The 18,828-nt window shown below is 36.8% G+C and overlaps 1 protein-coding gene across 6 annotated transcripts in view; it reads right to left on the reverse strand.

Annotated features, from left to right (window-relative positions):
* The window catches only part of CTNNA2 (catenin alpha 2), a 1,178,402-nt gene that overhangs the window by 88,676 nt on the left and 1,070,898 nt on the right, over nucleotides 1–18,828 (reverse strand). For all 6 annotated transcript variants that reach the window (XM_050752972.1, XM_050752976.1, XM_050752977.1 and 3 more), the window contains one exon: nucleotides 10,412–10,612. In XM_050752972.1, the coding sequence (XP_050608929.1) occupies nucleotides 10,412–10,612 (201 nt within the window). The remainder of the gene's footprint in view (nucleotides 1–10,411; nucleotides 10,613–18,828) is intronic.

Genomic DNA, 18,828 nt, shown 5'->3' on the forward strand with positions numbered 1-18,828 from the left:
ACTTACTTCCAACCAAGAGAATATGGCAAAAAAATGATGGGATGCCACTTCTGATATGAAAAATGATGCTGGGTTCTGCTTTCTTACTATCTTGGTTACTTACTCTGATGGAAGACAGTTGCCATGTTGTAAGAGGCTCTAAAGAAAAGCCCACATGGCAAGTTAAATTTGGGGATAATTTGTTACACAGAAATATATAACTAATGTAGTATGCTATGTAATAAGTAAAACTATCACTAAAAATAGCTATACCCTAAGTAAAAATATTGGTAAAAAAAATAGCTAGCAGGACACATTAAAATTTCTGTTTAATTGTGGCAACGATGCTTGCTCTACATTTCAAGTATATTTATTGGTTCCAGAAAAATGTGTAAATGAATCTTGATGTTTAATTTTACACAAGTTATTAAACCAATTTAAGCCTCAGTTTACTCAGTATAAAACAGAAATAACGATCATTTTCCTTCAGGGCTTACGTAAAGATCAGAAATACATTCAACAAGTTTATGACTAAATTTTATATGCCAATCTAAGCAGTACTCTAGGCACTGGGAATCGAGTGGTAAATAACACAAATACGTTACGCCTTGGAGGCACTTACAAACAAGTAGGATGCATATTAGATGATTACCATGCTGCCTACCACATGAAAGAGCCATAATAAATGCTTCTTGGGGCTGTCTTCACACCACTACTTTCTGCATTTACACCCATGCACACACTGTTTCTAACAGGCAAAATCATCTAGTCTCTTTTGGAAAGAACTTGGAGGTACAACCAAATGATTCACCATGGGAAAAAAAAAAAAAAGGTGGGCATAATGGGACACAGTACACCAATTAGTGTTGGATCTGAAAACTGGGAAGTTGGTACACTTTGTTTTGAAAACTGAGCTTCCCCAGTTTTATGCCCTTCTCTCCCCTCAGCAGCCTGGTATCATCCTGGTGACAGTGTTGCATTTTTAATAAGGAATTTCCTGTGAAATCTGCCCTCAGGACAAGATTTGATAAACTTGCTCCTAGAACTTTCCTTTTTATCTTTCTTGCCAAGAAGGCCAGTGTTAAACACTGTATTCCATCATGACCTCCCCAGATCCATGAGGAAAGAAAGTCTTTGAAAGACTTTACCAACAAAGTAGTAACTTCCAAAATATAAAGACAAAACAATTCAAATTCAGCTTGCCTAGCCCAGTTGAAACAGTTTCTAATCAGCCACCCAGTTTCATCCAATATTCTCTTGAAACTATTTCCCTTCTATCTCATATTTACACCACTTTAATTATTTAATTTACATCACTTGATTGAATTTAAATCTTAAGTGTCTTCAAATGCTTTTTAAAAATGTAGCAGAGGCAATGTAGAAATAAACCTTACATACTTTCTCTAAATTTCAATCTTCCTCTGCCTAGACCAATGATATACTAACTTATCTTCTGTCTTGAGACATCAGGTTGGAAGCCAAAAATTGGAATCCAGGAGCGAGGACAACAGTACCCTGGCTTAATCTGCTCCTTATTCGCTGCTATTTGTCAGCGGTTTCTACCTCTCCAGACAACTATCATCATCTTGGCCAGTCCCAATTCTTCCTGCACACATTCTTGGACTTTCCTTTCATCAGAGTCAATCATCTGTTACCTCTGTGGGAGTTTCTAAAGGCTGCCATTTCCATAAATTCATGTTGGGAAAATTATAAATGTATATTTCAAACATAAATCATATTTAAGTTCCAGAAGGCAATACATAACCCATGAGCTGAATTGTTTGATAAAAGATGAAAAAGGACTGCCTAGAAGGAGGGGAAAAAAAAAAACTCTCTAAATTCCATTCACGACAACTACCCTAAAAGAATCAGGGAGCATCCATCTGCTCTTGTCTAGACACAAATTCCTTTTCCTGAGGAAAGAAAATACTTGCTTGGAAAGTTTTCTTCTATTTTAAAATAAGCATTTCAAAAATAATCACAAATGGTTTATAACTTAAAAGGATGGCACATTTAATTCTGAAACTTAAAGAATGAATAAAGTATTGAGCATGAGCATGATGCCTTATTTAGCTTACAGTGTTTGTCAAAACTTAGCTTAATAAATAGAGTCTAATTTGGCATCTGTGATGTTTAAGTACTTAGATTGCATTAAGATGTAATAAAGTACTTGCTAAAAATTTATTGCACATAATTTAAAAGATTCTTATCTTGATCATTAAGTATGCAATTTAAGGAGGGTTTAATCCCCCAGAATAAGGCAACTGTGTCATTATGTTACTCATTTATATTAATAACATTTTTGAATTTCAACTCTTAATTAAAGCTGCAGGTAACAGAGAGGTAGACTCAGATCTTAAGAGGTTAAAATTTAACAAAAACATGCAAAAAGTCAATACATACACACATGCCTCAGGTATTAAGATGGACAGAGGACAGATATAAACATTAGGACAGATATAAACGTAAGTGGAAAAGTGGGTAACAAGAGTATGAAATACTGGGCAGTATACGGTAGGTACCAAATGAGTAACACAGATAATAAGAGTAATAGGTACACAGAAGAGTGGGCTTGTCTGGTTAGAAAGGGGACTTCACTGACAAGAAAGAAATCAGGTAGAATTAGAGGAAAGGTAAAATATAGAAAGGCAAACCAGGAGCCAGGTGGGATGGCTCATGCCTGTAATCCCAGCAATTTGAGAGGCTGAGGTGGGAGAATCCCATGAGGCTAGTAGTTGGAGACCAGTCTGGCTAACATAGCAAGACCTGTCTCTAGAAAAAAAAAAAAAAAAAAAAATTAAAATTTGGCAAGGAGGTCATTTGGGGGCTACTCTGGCCATATACATATACAGTACTTCTTTGGTTCTTTTGTCCACTTGTTATTTCAGGCCCTCCAGCTACATGTAAAGCTTCCCTTTTTTTTAATTACCAAAACTATTTCTGGAATACTCCAAGTATGTACCACATGTACTGCCAAATGAGTGGCTGTTAGCATATTCTTCCTCTGATTCAAACACCTATCACTGATATGGCAGTTTCCCCTCCGTCAGAGAATCTGGGTGACAGGAACTTACTACAGCCTCAGTTGTGCACGATTAAAGCATCCAGGCCACCAATTCCAGTGAACACCAGCACTGACTCTGCTAGACACAATATGCAGGCCCCTAATTTACTCCTCTGCCATTACCACAGATGCTGGTCTCTGATGTCCTTGAAGTGACAAAGAACCACATGTACTTTCCAGTTCCCAGGATTCTGAATCCATGAAGAACTGGAGATTCATGTCTTTTTTTTTTTTTTTTTTTTGGTTGTACTTTGGAAACAGGCACTAAAGAAGTGCTGTTTGTTCTGCTACGTCCCCCCAAATTTATAGCCTATACACATGCAATTGAGAATCTTCCAATGTCTACCCTACCCCATCTCCACCTTCACGTTAAGGATTTTATTGTTAGAATAAAATTTTATATCTTACTTTCTCTTCCTGTGTTATATAATTTAGCTTTTTTGAAAATAAATGGAACATGTCATACATAATTTTTCCACCTCATTTTTTAACCTAAAAATATAGTCAGATTGTATAGTTATTCCCCATTCTGTTTTATAGCTGCATAATACTCCACTGTGTGATTAGACCATAATTAATTCAACCAGTGCCCTAAAGCTAGATATTTGTGTTGTTTCTAGCCTACAGTCTTATAATAAATAACCTTGTGCATATGTTTTTATATTTTTTGCCAGTACCTCTGAAGAACAGATTTTTATAAGTGAGATTGCTTTCCAACTGTTAAATATGTTCTTTTGATAGAAGATATCAAATTTCCTCCATTTTGCACATCCACACGCAAAATATGAGACGACTTTTCCTCATCCTTGACAAAAGAGTATATTATAGAACTTTTGGATCTTTGCCATTCTGATGGGTAATGGTTTCTCAGAGTAGTTTTTAATTTGCATTTATCTTACGAGAGAGGTCAAACAACTTTTCTTTTGATGAGGAATCATTTACATTTCTATATTGTAAGCTATCTGGTTGTGGTCGTATTTTCTGAGGTGGTTCTTCAGACTTTTATGCTGAGAGAGCTGAACATGTCTGAACTGTGGGAGAACACATCATTTACAAACACAGCAGTGTACAGAAAATATTTTCAAGTTTCTGTATGGTCAAGCCTTTCCGAACAAAAATACCGGCAACCTGGTTCAAAGGTTAACAGTCCTAAGATAGTGAAATAACCTGGAAAGAGATTTACAGGCTTACCTTCCCCAGAGATATGTTTACATTTCAAAGAGGGATAAAACTAGGAACCATACATTTATATTCCAAAAGGTTTTAACAACTTGGGTACCTCCTGGACAGAATTCATTTACATAAAAGAGAAAACGTGGCTGGGCACGGTGGCTCACACCTGTAATCCCAGCACTTTGAGAGGCCGAGGCAGTCAGATTACCTGAGGTCAGGAGTTCCAGATCAGCCTGGCCAACACGGTGAAACCCCGTCTCTATTAAAAAATAAAATAAAATAAAAAATAAAAAATAAATTAGCCAGGTGTGGTGGTGAGTGCCTGTAATCCCAGCTACTTGGGAAGCTGAGGCAGGAGAATCACTTGAACCTGGAAGGCAGAGGCTGCAGTGAGCCAAGACTATGTCTAGCCTCGGCAACAAGAACGAAACTTCATCTTAAAAAAAAAAAAAAAAAAAAAAAAAAGAGAGAAATGTTTCTCTCCTGCCCTCAGGAGGAGCACCAATTTCTAAATAAATAAACAAACTCCTAGATTCATGATTGTCTGGTTCCCCAACTGTAGCACAGACCTCCGCTGTATGTGCAGAATCCATCTGCCCTCATCACATTGCTCCAAGAGCGGGAATGGAACATGGGAAACTGACATGCTTACTGTGCAAAGTAACGTTTGTTCTCTGATCCCAAAACCTTGCATTTGTTTTTAGGAGAAAATTATATAGCTATTCAAAAGCTTATCAGATTCCTACAATACTTTGAGTATATAGGTTTTAATAATATAAAAAAAGACAAATTATACATTTTCTATTTAAGGGCTCTTTACTGGATGAGGCTTCTTTCTCATTCTTCCTACATTTCCGACTTAAAATCAATCATGCAGAAGTAACAGACTGTGGATAGTCCTTCCTATCTCTAATACCTAATAGTTTGTCTTCCCCATAAGCTGCCCCTACCACCTTCTTCTGACATCAGTCTCATACTCCAGCCCCTCATATTCCAGTCACAGGCAGGTCACTCAGACCTGTCCAATCATAAAACTCTATTCTACTAGCAACAGAAATCAGTCCAACTGAAGGAAGCATACGCCAAAAAGCCAATCAGATGATTTCCCATTGATATGCAGAAATTGGTCTTGAGCTATGAACCTGAGCCTGCTGGTAGACATATTCTCTATAGAAAAAAAGAAAAAAGCATAATGTTCTCATTTTTGGTATTCATTTAATCAATACATACGTATTAAATGTGTTCCATGAAAACACCATTCTAGGCTGTGGGTACCTATAGAAACACTTGCCTCTAAAAACACACAATCCTGTTATAAGCACAGTCATGTACACTGAAGAGGACATACCATACTAAATAGTTTTCTGTTGTCTCCAACTGAGACTAGAGCTATATCTTAAAGAAGAATCTCAATAAACAGATGTAAAGCAGGAGGAGGAGGAGATGAAGAACATTGCAGGGAGGACAGAGGGAGCAGCATGGATATGTTTTGCCTGGAGAATAATGAAGGCCCCCGTCCAGATGGTGCAGAGGGTTTATATAGGGGACTCATGGGCAATAATTGCTTATGCCAAGTGCAGTCACCAGGAAGCCAGAAACAGTGATGCATATATTACACAATTAATACAAACCCATTATTGAATGATAAAATATTAGGCAATACAGGAAAAAACCAAGTCCCAGAGGCACTAACTGATTTGTTTAAGGACACAGTTAGTTGGTAGCAGTCAAGTAATTGAGTTATTCTGAATCCTAACCTTGGATTCATTCTACTTCATTGTCCTGGCCCAAATGTACCCTTCTCAATAAGATTTCTAGTTTGGATGTTTTCTATTTGCTGGTCTTTTTATACTTTCTAAGCAAAAATATATATAAATGATGTAAAAAGAAAAACATTCTCATCTGTATAAAACTTTAGGTTATAGAGCATGGAAGTAAAATTTATACCATCTGCTTGGCCCACGTATTTTCCAAAATAATGGAATTTTAATATCTGCATACAGAGTGCTCCATAACATAGAACACTTTTTTAAATATGCTTTCTTTTTTCTGTTTTTTTTTTTTTTTTTTTTTTTGGTTTATTGTTTCCTCTGAAGAAAAAAAATATCTGGCAGAATCTCACAGATCTTTTAACCTAGTCATACTCACATGGCCACAAACTTGAATCAGCTATCAAATTTACAAAAATGAGATTTCAGTATAACCCATTCAGTGAAGAATGAGCTACTGTATGCATATCTAAATATGATATCACTGAATGTGCTTTCACCCCTCCTCAGCCTCCTGCAGCAACCGGACTTTGTAAATGAGATCTATGAAGATGGGTCTGGTCATGCGTGTACTTACTACCAAGCTGTTGGCAATTTGTTATAATTCAGATTTTATTGAAGAGCCCATCAAATATGCCACATAAGTATTTAATGGGTCTGCTGTAGATCCAATTTATTGTGTTTTCATCAGCCTAGATTGTTTTATAAGAAAATGAACAGGTATATTTGTACATAATGCTACCCTATAATTCTTAGCATACTAATAATCTACAAAATTTTCTTAAATTTAACTCAGCATTCATAACAAGACAAGAAACATTCTTAAGCAAAGCACTGTCTTTACTAAGGAAAGAAAATTCATGGAAAATAAACCACAGATGTGTTATCACTCTTTGGGTACCTCTCAATTTTCCAGCCATTCAGTGAGGGCAGCCAGGTGGTAAAGTGGGAGTCTCCCTACAGTGACCTACCCCTGCAGCCATTCACCTGTCTACACAGGGGCTTGCCTCACTGTAAACACCTTCAGCAGCAACATCCAGTTCAGTCAAGGCTGTTTGATTATTCTGCCCTTTTATAGATTCTTCTTAGTAATGTACTCCCAACCCCACTCCCTTTTCACTATGTCCACAGTACATAGGTTCCAGTCTGTCCTGTTTGAACTTGTCCCTATTGTCCCTATTTTGGGTTATTTCTTTACTTTAGGGCAGTCATGCACATTATGTTGCCCACCACAACCCACTTCCTTCAAGGATATCTGACAATGTCTAGAGACATCTTGGTAGTTACAACTTGGCATGTAGAAGAAAGAGATGCTACAAACATCTAGCAGATGGAGTCCAGGGATACTTCTAAGCATCTCATAATGGACAAAACAGTCCCCAGAACTCTCCCCAAGAAACAATTATTCAGACCAAAGTGTCAATAGTACAGAGGTTGAGAATATCTGACTTAGGGTCTTGAATCTAATGGCACAGAATTTTTTTAAATAAAATATCAAACAAAAAATCAATGGGTACAACCTAGTACGCGTGGCAGCCTCAACAACAACCAAAACCACGACATTTTGTCTTCTTTTTCCTTATCTTTCCTCTTGGCATTTTTCCCTTTTTTCCCACTGCCACCCTCTTTCACCCTACAATGTACTCTCATGACAAAATTTGACAGAGTCACATAGAGAAGTGGCCAATTCAACATGGCTCTAAAATTGTTGAAGTCAGAAACAAAACTAACCAAAAGGTAGATAATTTGGTATCAGGGACATGCATAGCGGTTTCCATTTTGAGGACATATATCTTATGTCTCCTTAGCACACACACACAATGACATTAGAACTAAATCATTTTAGACAACACACACACACCCCCCAACGAAACTTTGTACAAACATAATTACAGAACTGATCCTGTGGTCATCCTCAAACGCCGTGTGTCTACTCTATGCAAGCACATTCCCCAGCAATTCTAATTAGCAATCAGTGAGTTAACAGCTAAAGTTTTCTTCTTTCATTTCTTTGGCAATCTCTCTAGTTATTCGCAAAATAATAACGTTATTCCTGTTTCAGAAAGAGAAGAACAACTGGGGACGAATACCAAAGAAATTGTATACCTTCGTATTCTAGATCTTAGTCCACTGACACCCACTTTTCCTTAATGCTTATTCCTATATTTTCAATTAAAGTTATATATAAGCTGTCTATTTCAGTCTCTACCTGGTTACTTTCCTAGTTAACTTCAATAAGTCCTGAACAGTAGAATTTAAATGTCCTGCTCATCTACCGTATTCAATTAGGAATTGGATGTAGACATCAAAATAAGAAAGGTGCCATTAGTTAAGCCCCCAGAGTGCTCAATCGTTGCAAGCTAGGATAAAAATTTTAACAACTCAGAACAAGAGCAAAAATCTTGATTAGCAACAACAATCCAGGATGAATGACTGTTTGTTTTTTTAAAGTAGAAAAATCAACCAGAACATTATTTACATATCAAGACTTTGGGTGAAAATTATGTTAAAATATTACAGTCAACTAAGCAATTGTCCTTGCCTTTAGATTTTGACCTAGTAAGCAGCACTCCTGTTGTCAAAGCAGTCCAAGACACAATAAGAAAAAGTTCTAAAATGTCATTTGAACAGCGCCTGAGTTATCTGTGGGTAGAAAGTCAGATGAAAATTGGCAATATGCTCTGTATCTTTCATCTGCCACAAGTGTCCTTCCTACCCGTCATGAGTGGGTAGGAACTGAGTCCTGCCTCTAGGTCTTCCACCCTTCTGGTATTGTTGATCTAGTGTCAGACCCAAGTGAGTGTTACTCTGTCAGAAATCCCACATGAAGCTGAGACTTTGTACAAGAATAGAGCTGATGGGCTAGGAGCTGAAAGCCACAGAAATGTGAGATGGTCTCCCTAAAGGTTACTAAGAAAAAGTCCTTAATTTGGAGAATTAGAAAAAACAATACCTTTTTACAACTCTTCCAAGTGAGGAAAGAAATACTGTATGGCTTGCTTTGTGTTACTCAATTGAATGTAAAGGGCAAGCTTATATGAAAGAAAGCAGTGCGGACTCTCAGCTAATTCAAATGCAGTTATATCTTGTCATCATTATTTTTGTTATTATTTATAATTCTAAGTCTGTAAGGATGTTCCAAGGCAACAATCTCTAGATGTGCTCTTTATAACATGATGCCACGCCATTCTGTTTCTGCTTATATTTCAAAGAGAATGACCAATACCTGTGTTTATGTACTATGTTTTCCTTGCTATTCCAGGCTAACAAATACCTACAGAACTCTCTGTAAATAATCTTTTCCCCATAAAAAGCAACGTATTTCTACCAACATATCTCATCATGCAGAACTTGGAACACAGCTATAGCTGACCTTTCAGAGATGGCTATTTTTAAAATGCCTAGTGGCATCCAAAGCTCATATGCAAAACCATGAAGGTCCCCCTTAGGGTTTGAGGGGAGAGGCCCTTCTGTGCATATATATGCACCAATTCATTATTCATTAACAACCTTATCCAATGTGGACTTACATTCTCTTTTTCTATTCCCTAGTCTCCTTTCATTCCTTGGACTATATATCTATTTTCATATATACCAATATACAAGGCCTGAGGAAGCCAAAAGACACCGGTCAAGAGGGGAGAACTACTTAAAACAGGCCAGTCTTTTATATATTCTCCAGAGTTGTAGATTGTTCTAATTCAGTTGAAGTATTTTTTTTCACCCCAATGCATGTGCAAGCTCTGACAAACTTCCATAAGTAACCATGCCTTACCATAGCAGTGAGTCCTGTGAGCAGCCACATGCCCCTGAAGGAGGGCATGTAAAGCTTTCCTAGAAAGAAAGGGAATATGCTGAAAGCCTAACTCTTTGTCAGCAGCCACCACCTTTCTTTGAGCACATCATATCCACGCACTATCTAGAGCCTTTATGCTTTCCACTGGCTGTTCACAGTTTTTCCTTAAGGTCCTATCCTCTCAAGCAATAAATGAAGAAAAGGTTAACTTACAGATTCCAAGTTCTTATCACATCTGCACTATTTTATAACCCTGTGACCTCATTCCAGTCTCTTAGCCAATTCAAACTGTAATTTTCTCGAACCATAAAATTATCTCATCCACAATTGGAGATAATGAAGTAAGCAGAAAAATTTTATTAGGTGTTTGGAGAATCAAATGATCTACATGAAAACTTTAAAGAAATATATGCATGCAAAGCAGTAAAATTGTCATTCTCCTAATATCTCCTAATGTTATTCCAATTCAAACTCAAAAAACAAAGAGAAAACTCAAGTACTCTATCCATTCCACGATTATGTGCAATTTAGAAGCATAAAGGCCTACAGAAATCAATGACACAGATTTATTCAGATATGGAAACTAATCAAGATATTAACATTTTGGCCAGACCTAATACCAATGCTTACCTGTTTCAGAAAGTAATTTTGTAGCTTCCAGCACCTTCTCAGTATAAACCCCAGCTTCATAGTTCTCCATCTCAGCATTGATGATGTGTATGACTCGAGCTGCCCGGCCCCTGATGGCCCCTGCTGTCCGGTCCAGAGTGTCCACATCTCCCTCTTGGAGGGCTATCACACACTTGTTCACATCCTCCAAGATGTGATTTTCTATGGAGAGGACACATACACATTTAGATGACTTTACATCACTCAGAACTTAACCAATTAAAATTGATTCAACCATCATGAGCCCTTGCCTTGGACACATCTCAATGCATGCCTAATAATACTAAAATTGTATGTAAAGGACATAGTTTATAATTACAATAGTGGTTCTCAAACCTGAACATCAGCCAGAGGGCTCGTAGCATCACACAGATTGCTGGGTGCCACTCCTAGAGTTTCCGATTCAGTAAGTCTGGGATAGAGCCCAAGAAATTGAGTTTCTATTAAGTTCTCATATGACATTAATGCCACTGGTTTGAAGACAACATTCTGAGGACCACTGACTTAAAGAATATCCCTTCTTTTGTTTCGAAGTTTGATACTTACACATGAGAAGGCCTTTTAGAAGTTGTAGCAGCCAACATGAAGTCAATCTGACCAAGTATAAATGTCCATAAATAAAACCAGAGTCAAAGCTTTAGGCAAATGTTTGTTTAATCATGTTTTCATTAAGAAAACATTTGAGGAAAAACTAAACAAGTATCACGCAGTTGGTCTTTTAAAATTATGTCATGCACATGGTATATACAATGGGAAAACTGATTAGGTGAAGATGATCAGAGTTTCTCACAATTAAAATACAATCCAGTCTTGTGGCTGGTTCCCTCACATTATAGTCAAGGTCTGCATAACTTTCACGTCATTGCCCAAAGTAGAAATCAAGCAGGCAGGAGGGGAGGCTTCACTCTCTAATGGCATAGAGAAAACACATTATTTGTTCCCTTGCAGTTTTAACAAGTGTATAATTTTGTATTTTTCATTTCCCATGTGAGATCTGTAATTCTATTCTTTGTGCATTCTTTAGAAGCAGAATTCTAAGGAAATGTTCGAAAGGTTTACTGCTCTGTGGAAATAACTTAAGCTGAACACACACATACATGCATACACACAAAGTAATAAACTGCATGTTTGTGTTCCCTTAAAATTCATATGTTAAAATTCTAACTCCCAAAGGGGTAGTATTAAGGGGTGCAGACTTCAGGAGGTGATTATGAGGGCAGAATCCTAAGGAATGGATTTAGTATCCTTATAAAAGAGACCTCAGAGATCCCTCCCTCTTTCTCTACCATGCAACGTTCCCGTGAGAAGACTATGAGGAAGTAGAGTCCTTTGTCTTGGACTTCCCAGCCTCCAGAACCATGAGATATAAATTTCTATTGATTATAAACAACACAGTTTATGGTATTTTCCAAAACACACCAAGACATGAACACATAAAAATATGTGCTTTTTGATAAATATATTTTTTAAAGTCTTAAGTAACCTGTTAATATTTTAAAATTATAACTGCCAAATCCAACCAATAGTTTATAAAGAGTTAAAATAAAATATTACCTCTTTAAAAAGCTTTTAGGGCTAGTTCTGATTTTAAATTTCCTAAAGAAGGAAAAAAGGGAGAGTATCCAGCAAATCCTAGTCTCCACTACTGATCTCCCCTACTCTCACTAAGCACTTAGAAAATTTATTTTTTTAGGACACAGTATAGAAAGTGCAAGTTATAACTGACTTTTCATAAAGAACATCCATTTTGACCTCATACAGTGTGATTCTCACTCAAACCATTATAAATTACTGATTTCTACATTCTCTAGTTCTTTAATTTCAACTATAAATTAGAATAGAAAAATAATGAAATGTTTAAATTTTAATATTTAGATTTCTAAAACTCACAAAAAGTAGTACTGCCCAAATCAGGACTTTTTTTGAGACATGACATTTTAATGAAAACGTGATTAAACATATGAACACAGTATATACCGAAAAGGATATCTGAGACAAATGTTTACTCAAATGAATATTGTTACAGAATTTTAAATATAAAACTTTGATTATAAGAAGCTTCTCTTCCTGTCCTGTGGAATTTCTTAAGACAATTAAAATGTGTCCTGGCCCCTGAGAGTAAGTAACTAGAAAAGGATTTGTGTCTAAATCACACATCCATCTGCTATTTTCTTTGAATAACAGTAATACAAGAACGGGCAAAGTTTCGTGCAGAGTTTAGAAATGGTACTTTGGAGTTGAGTAAAACCTAGTGAGACGTCTGTTGATTATATTAGATACTGATCCTTCCGGAGTTAATAGTTTTGTTTTTAATTTGTAAGAAAACTATTCATGACCCAATATGTTAAAATGAAAACGTATGTTGTTTTTTTTTTAATGGGACTATCCAAAAGTAGAAATATGCAACTATTTTAAGAGGCAAGAAATATGTTTTTTATAGATATTATTATACCTATTTAAAATAAACCAGTATATGCTAAAAATCCATAATAACAAAAACATTGCTATTAATTAGTCAAATCATCAACAAATTTGTTATATAGGTTAATAATGTCGTGTGAACAAAATATTAGCTTTATAATTTACTTTTTTTTTTTTTTTTGAGACGGAATCTCCCTCTGTCACCCAGGCTGGAGTGCAGTGATACAATCTCAGTTCACTACAACCTCCATCTGCCAAGTTCAAGATATTCTCCTGCCTCAGTCTCCTGAGTAGAGGGGATTACAGATATGCACCATCACACCTAGCTATTTTTTTTTGTCTTTTTAGTAGAGACGGGTTTTCACCAATGGGTCAGGCTGCTCTCGAACTCCTGACCTCAAATGATCCACCTGTCTCGGTCTCCCAAAGTGCTGGGATTACAGGCATGAGCCACCAGGCCCAGCCTAATTGACTAATTTTTATAAACTTTTAAAATTTTAAGATATAATCATGCAACATAAATCATTTCAGTCAACAATAGACCACATATTTGAAGGTAGTCCCATAAGATTATGTCATATTTTTACTGTACTTTTAAAATATTTATACATGTTTAGATATACAAAACTTACTACTATATTCTAATTGCTTACAGTTTTCAGTACAGTAACATGCTGTACAAGTTTGTAGCCTAAGAGCAATAGGTAGTACCATACAGTGTAAGTATGCAGTAAGCAATGCCATCTAGGTGTGTGAATACAGTATATGATGTTCACACAAAGATGAAATTGCCCAATGATGCATTTCCCAGAACGTATGCCTGTCGTTAAGCAACATATAATTACAGTTTACTCAGTGGTTTTCTACCTTCTCCAATTCAGGTCCCTTTTTATGAAAAAAAAAGAGTCACAGTTTCTTCATGATAGTAGTTATATTGATGGATGGTAGACATGTAAAAGCTACTACGGTTCAGAATGTTTTCAAATAGATTTGTATTTTATTAATAATGTACAGGCATGTCTTGTTTTATTGTGTATCACATATTGGTGGGGTGTTTTGTTTTGTTTTTTGTTTTTTCCAAATACAAATTGAAGGTTTGTTGCAACTCTGCCTCAAGCAAGTCTGTTGGCGCCATTGTTCCAACAGCATATACTCATTTCCTATCTCTGTGTCACAGTTTTGTGATTGTTGCATTATTTCAAATTTTTCATTATTGTTTTGATGATCTGTGATCAGTGATCTTTGTTACTATAGCAACTGTTTTGGGGCATCAGGAACCATGCCCACATAAGATGGCAAACTTAATAAATGTTGGGCGTGTTCTGCCTGCTCCACCAAGGTGGTCGTTTGTCATCTCTCTCTCTTCTCAAGCTTATTCCCTGAGACACAACAATATTAAAATTAGGTCAATTAATAACCCTATAATGACCTCTAAGTATTCAAGTGAAAGGAAGGGTCACACATTTCTCACTTGAAATCAAAAGCTAGAAATGATCAAGCTTAGTGAGGAAGACATGTCACAAGTCAAGAGAGGCCAAACAGCCAACTTGTTTAAGTACAAGAAAAAGTTCTCGAAAGACATTAAAAGTGCTACTCTAATGAACACACAAATAAGAAAACGAAGCAGCCTAATTGCTAATATGGAGAAAGTCTGAGTGGTCTAAATAGAAGATCGTATCAGCCACAGCTTTCCTTTAAGCCAAAGCCCAATCTTGACAAGACCCTAACGCTCTTTAATTCTATGAAGGCTGAGAGAGGTGAGGAAGCTGCAGAAGAAAAGTTGGCAACTAGTAGAGGTTGGTTTATGATGTTTAAGAAAGAAACCATCTCCATAACATAAAAGTGCAAGTTAAAGCAGCAAGTGCCGATGTAGATAGAACCTGTGGCAAGTTATCCTAAAGATCTAGCTACGATCATTGATTAAAGGGGGAAAACAGTAAGTTTTCAATCTAGACAAGACAGCCTTCTACTGGAAGGTGCCATTTACAACTTTCATAGCTGGAGAGAAGTCAATGACTGGCTTCAAAGGACAGGCTGACTCTCTTATTAGGGGCTAATACAGTTGATTTTTAGGTTGAACCCAGTGCTCATTTACCACTTTGAAAATCCTAGGGCCCTAAGAGTTATGCTAAATCTACTCTGCCTGTGCTCCATAAATGGATCAATGAGGCCTGATGACAGCACATCTGTTTATAGCATGGTTTACTGAATATTTCAAGTCCACTGTTGAAACCTACTGCTCAGAATAAAAATAACAATTCTTTTCAAAATGTTATTGCTCACTGAAAATGCACCTGGTCACCCAAGAGCTCTGATTGAGATGTACACAGAGATTAGTAGTGCTTTCCTGCTTGATAACACTCTGTAGATAACATTCTGCAGCAGATGGATCAAGGAGTCATTTTGACTTTCAAGTCTTATTATTTAGAAAATTCATTTTATAAGGATATAACTGCAATAGATAGTGATTCTCCGGATGAATCTGGGCAAAGAAAATTAAAGACCTTCTGGAAAGAATTCACCATCCTAGTTGCCATTAAGAACATCCATGACTGATTCACCAGAGAAAGTCAAAATATCAACATTAACAGGAGTTTGGAAGAAGTTGATCCCAACCCTCATAGTCGACTTTCAAGGGTTCAAGACTTCAGTGGAGGAAGAAAGTGCATTTCTAGTGGAAATAACAAGAGAACTAGAATTAGAAGTGGAGCCTAAAGATGTGACTGAATTGCTGCAATGTCATGATCAAACTTCATGGATGAGGAATTGCTTATGTACAAGCGAAGTGCCTTCTTGAGATGTAATCTATCCCTAACTATGATAGTGTGAACATTGTTGAAATGACAACAAAGGATTTAAAATATTACATAAATGTAGTAGATAAAGCAGCAGCACAGTTTGGGAGGATTGACTCCAATTTGAAAGACGTTCTACTGTGGATAAAGTGCTGTCAAACAGCATATCACATGCTACAGATAAATCTTTCATAAAGGAATAGTCAATCAACGCAGCAAACTTCATTGCTACCTTACTTTAAGAAATTGCCACAGCCACACCAACCTTGAGGAACCACACGGGAACCCTCACTCAGATCATCACCAAGGAAACCCCCCACCGCCCCCACCAAAGAGATTATGTCTGGCTGGAGGCTCAGAATGATCTTTAGCATTTTTTAGAAATGAAGTATTTTTAAATAAAGGTATGTACATTTTTTAAACATAATCCTACTGCACAGTTAATGGACTACACTGTACTGTAAACATAACTTTTATATGCACTGGGAATCCAAAAAATTTGCACAATTCACCTTATTACAATTGGTGTTTTACTGCAGTAGTTGAAACAGAACTGGCAATATATTTGAGGTCTGCTCGTATTTGGAAAAAAGTCATACCTGTTTATGTAGACATGAACATGAACTTTTTGGTCAGAAGACCATACTTGGTGTATATACGGATTTTTGAACCCCCTGTAATAACTTCCCCACCCGTATACCCTGTGCCTTCAGGTCTAGCTCCTACAGTTAGTAAGCATGCTAATCTAGTATATATCAAGGAGGGCAGTCAATTATTTGAAGGCAGAATACATACTTGATTCATATTTGCATTCCTGACAGTGGCTTATAGGCAGCAGGCAATCAAAAAAGAGATACTGAATGAACATGCCCATTGAGAAGGGGCGATCAGTTACACACTTTTATTCTAAGGCGTTTTGAAGAGAAAGAATTCATGAAGTAAAGAGGGAGAGGAATGATGTTGCAAGTAGAAAGGAATTGAGATGAAAATAGTAATAAAAGGCAAATGTATTCTAGAGATTATTCCCTTGCTGGGAAAAACTACAATGTTTTGGTGCCACACTCTAATATCAAGTGTGGTATTTAAACATGTCATGAAATATTTGATTGCAACATACTTTATTGTAAACTTCCTTACATTTTGCAACATTACTATTTTAGAAATTACATAATGTTGTTATGAAAAAAATCAATAATGACCAAACTCTTTCACTATTGTAAACCACAAGGCTGTAGATTCAAAAAAAATAAAGTTTACTGTGAATTTTTAAAAGAAAACAAACTTAAGACTGTAGAGTTAAAAAAATAAGGAAAAGTAAAAAACAAACAAACAAACAAACAAAAAACTATTGGGCATTATGAGATCAAGTTAATAGCTTTTTCAGATCTTAGCTTCCTACTACTTTCTGAGCCAAATCCAAGAATTAAACTGTCAGATGATTAATGCCAAGATGCTTATTTTAAAACATTATTAAAAATTGTAGGTTTTCCAAAGTGGGAAAAAGTTTAAATGTTATAACACAGTCATTTCACTTTTTTATGTGCACAGGCCACATCTGAAAATTGGTTTTGCTCCTGTAATGTTAATAGCTAGCATCATTGCTCCCCAAACTTGTTGCATTTCGTATGGACAAATTTAATATCAGATACAGAAGTTAGGGTAGCATTAAAAAAAATTTTAAACTACCATCTTTTAAAAACAAAGATCTGTTTTTATTGTTTTTTAAATAGAGTTTCCTGCCCAAAGAGATATTCCCCTAAAAAGAAACTGATACATAAAATGTCATTAATGCCATTTCAAAATATCTCCTGGGCCAAACTTGCAATTTACTGATGTAAATGTTTGGCTCTAGCTCAGAGAGAAGATGAGAAGTAGTTTCCCTACCTATTGGGCTGTGTCCACAGCCTACCAGCAGGTCAGAGTGGGTTGTATCATTATTTGTCAAACCCCGTCTGTGGAAAGGTGCCTGCTGCCTCTGATTGTCAACTCCAAAGGCATGCTCCAGCAGGCCCTGCCAAGCTGGCTTTCTGACAGCGCCTGTTCCTTTTCCTGCCATGGCATGCTGTGGCACTTGTACCACTGGGGTTGGACTGCACAGTATTATCAGCAGAAGCCAAAGTCTTTTCTTCTTGCTAGTAATAATGAGATGCACAACGGAATGGCAAGGAGAAAAGGGAGCAAAGAGGCAGGGCTCGGGGGAGGAAAATTAAGAAAAGCTTTGCCCTGTTGAAAAACTCTGAGATAAGACCTCCTCACCTTGCTTGTTCCCACCCTCAGAAATTTTTGTACATGCATTTCAAAGAATAGTTGGAAACGTTGTAAGTTCTGAAATGATTCCTCTCTGGAAAAGGCAGTGTACAGGTATTTCTTATTGATTTGAAGGTAGAAGGGGATGCAGAAGATTTCCAGGGGCTGTCAGGATGGCTGTGTGAAATCTGAGGCTGGTTGGGAAGGGCTCTTATTTGGAGCACCTTAGTTATCCCGAAAAAAAAAAAAAAAAAAAAAAACTGACCGTATACTATAAAGATTAGTATCAGCGGCCACCTTGGTATTCTCCAACACCCAAATCACCAACATACCTATCTAAGCAATTTCCAAATACCTTATGAGATTCATTTTGTGGGGTTATCTTTTACAAGATTAGAACTCAGCTATCAGCAAAGCAGAAAATAATGAAGCAGAAATGGGCCATGTGTGGTGGCGCATGCCTGTAATCCAAGCACTTTGGGAAGCCAAGGCAGGCAGATCACCTGAGGTCTGGAGTTTGAGACCAGCCTGACCAACATGGAGAAACCCGGTCTCTACTAAAAACACAAAATTAGCTGGGCGTGGTAGCTCATGCCTGTAATCCCAGCTACTCTGGAGGCTGAGGCAGGAGAAGGGCTTTAACCCAGGAGGCGGCGGTTGCGGTGAGCCAAGATTGTGCCATTGCACTCCAGCCTGGGCAACAAGAGTGAAACTTTGTCTCAAAAAAAAAAAAAAAAAAAAAAAAAAGAAAAAGAAAAAGAAAGAAAGAAAAGAAAAAAGCAGAAATGACAACATATTGAGTTCTTTTATCAGCTAAACTCTAGATATGGTGATATTTAAATGAATAGTTGCTTTGACGAGTCATCAAAAATGAAGACCTTGGTAATAAAAAACAAGACAGGTTTCAGAAAGGGA

Source organism: Macaca thibetana, chromosome 13, assembly GCF_024542745.1.
Source record: "Macaca thibetana thibetana isolate TM-01 chromosome 13, ASM2454274v1, whole genome shotgun sequence".
Classification (NCBI taxonomy): domain Eukaryota; kingdom Metazoa; phylum Chordata; class Mammalia; order Primates; family Cercopithecidae; genus Macaca; species Macaca thibetana.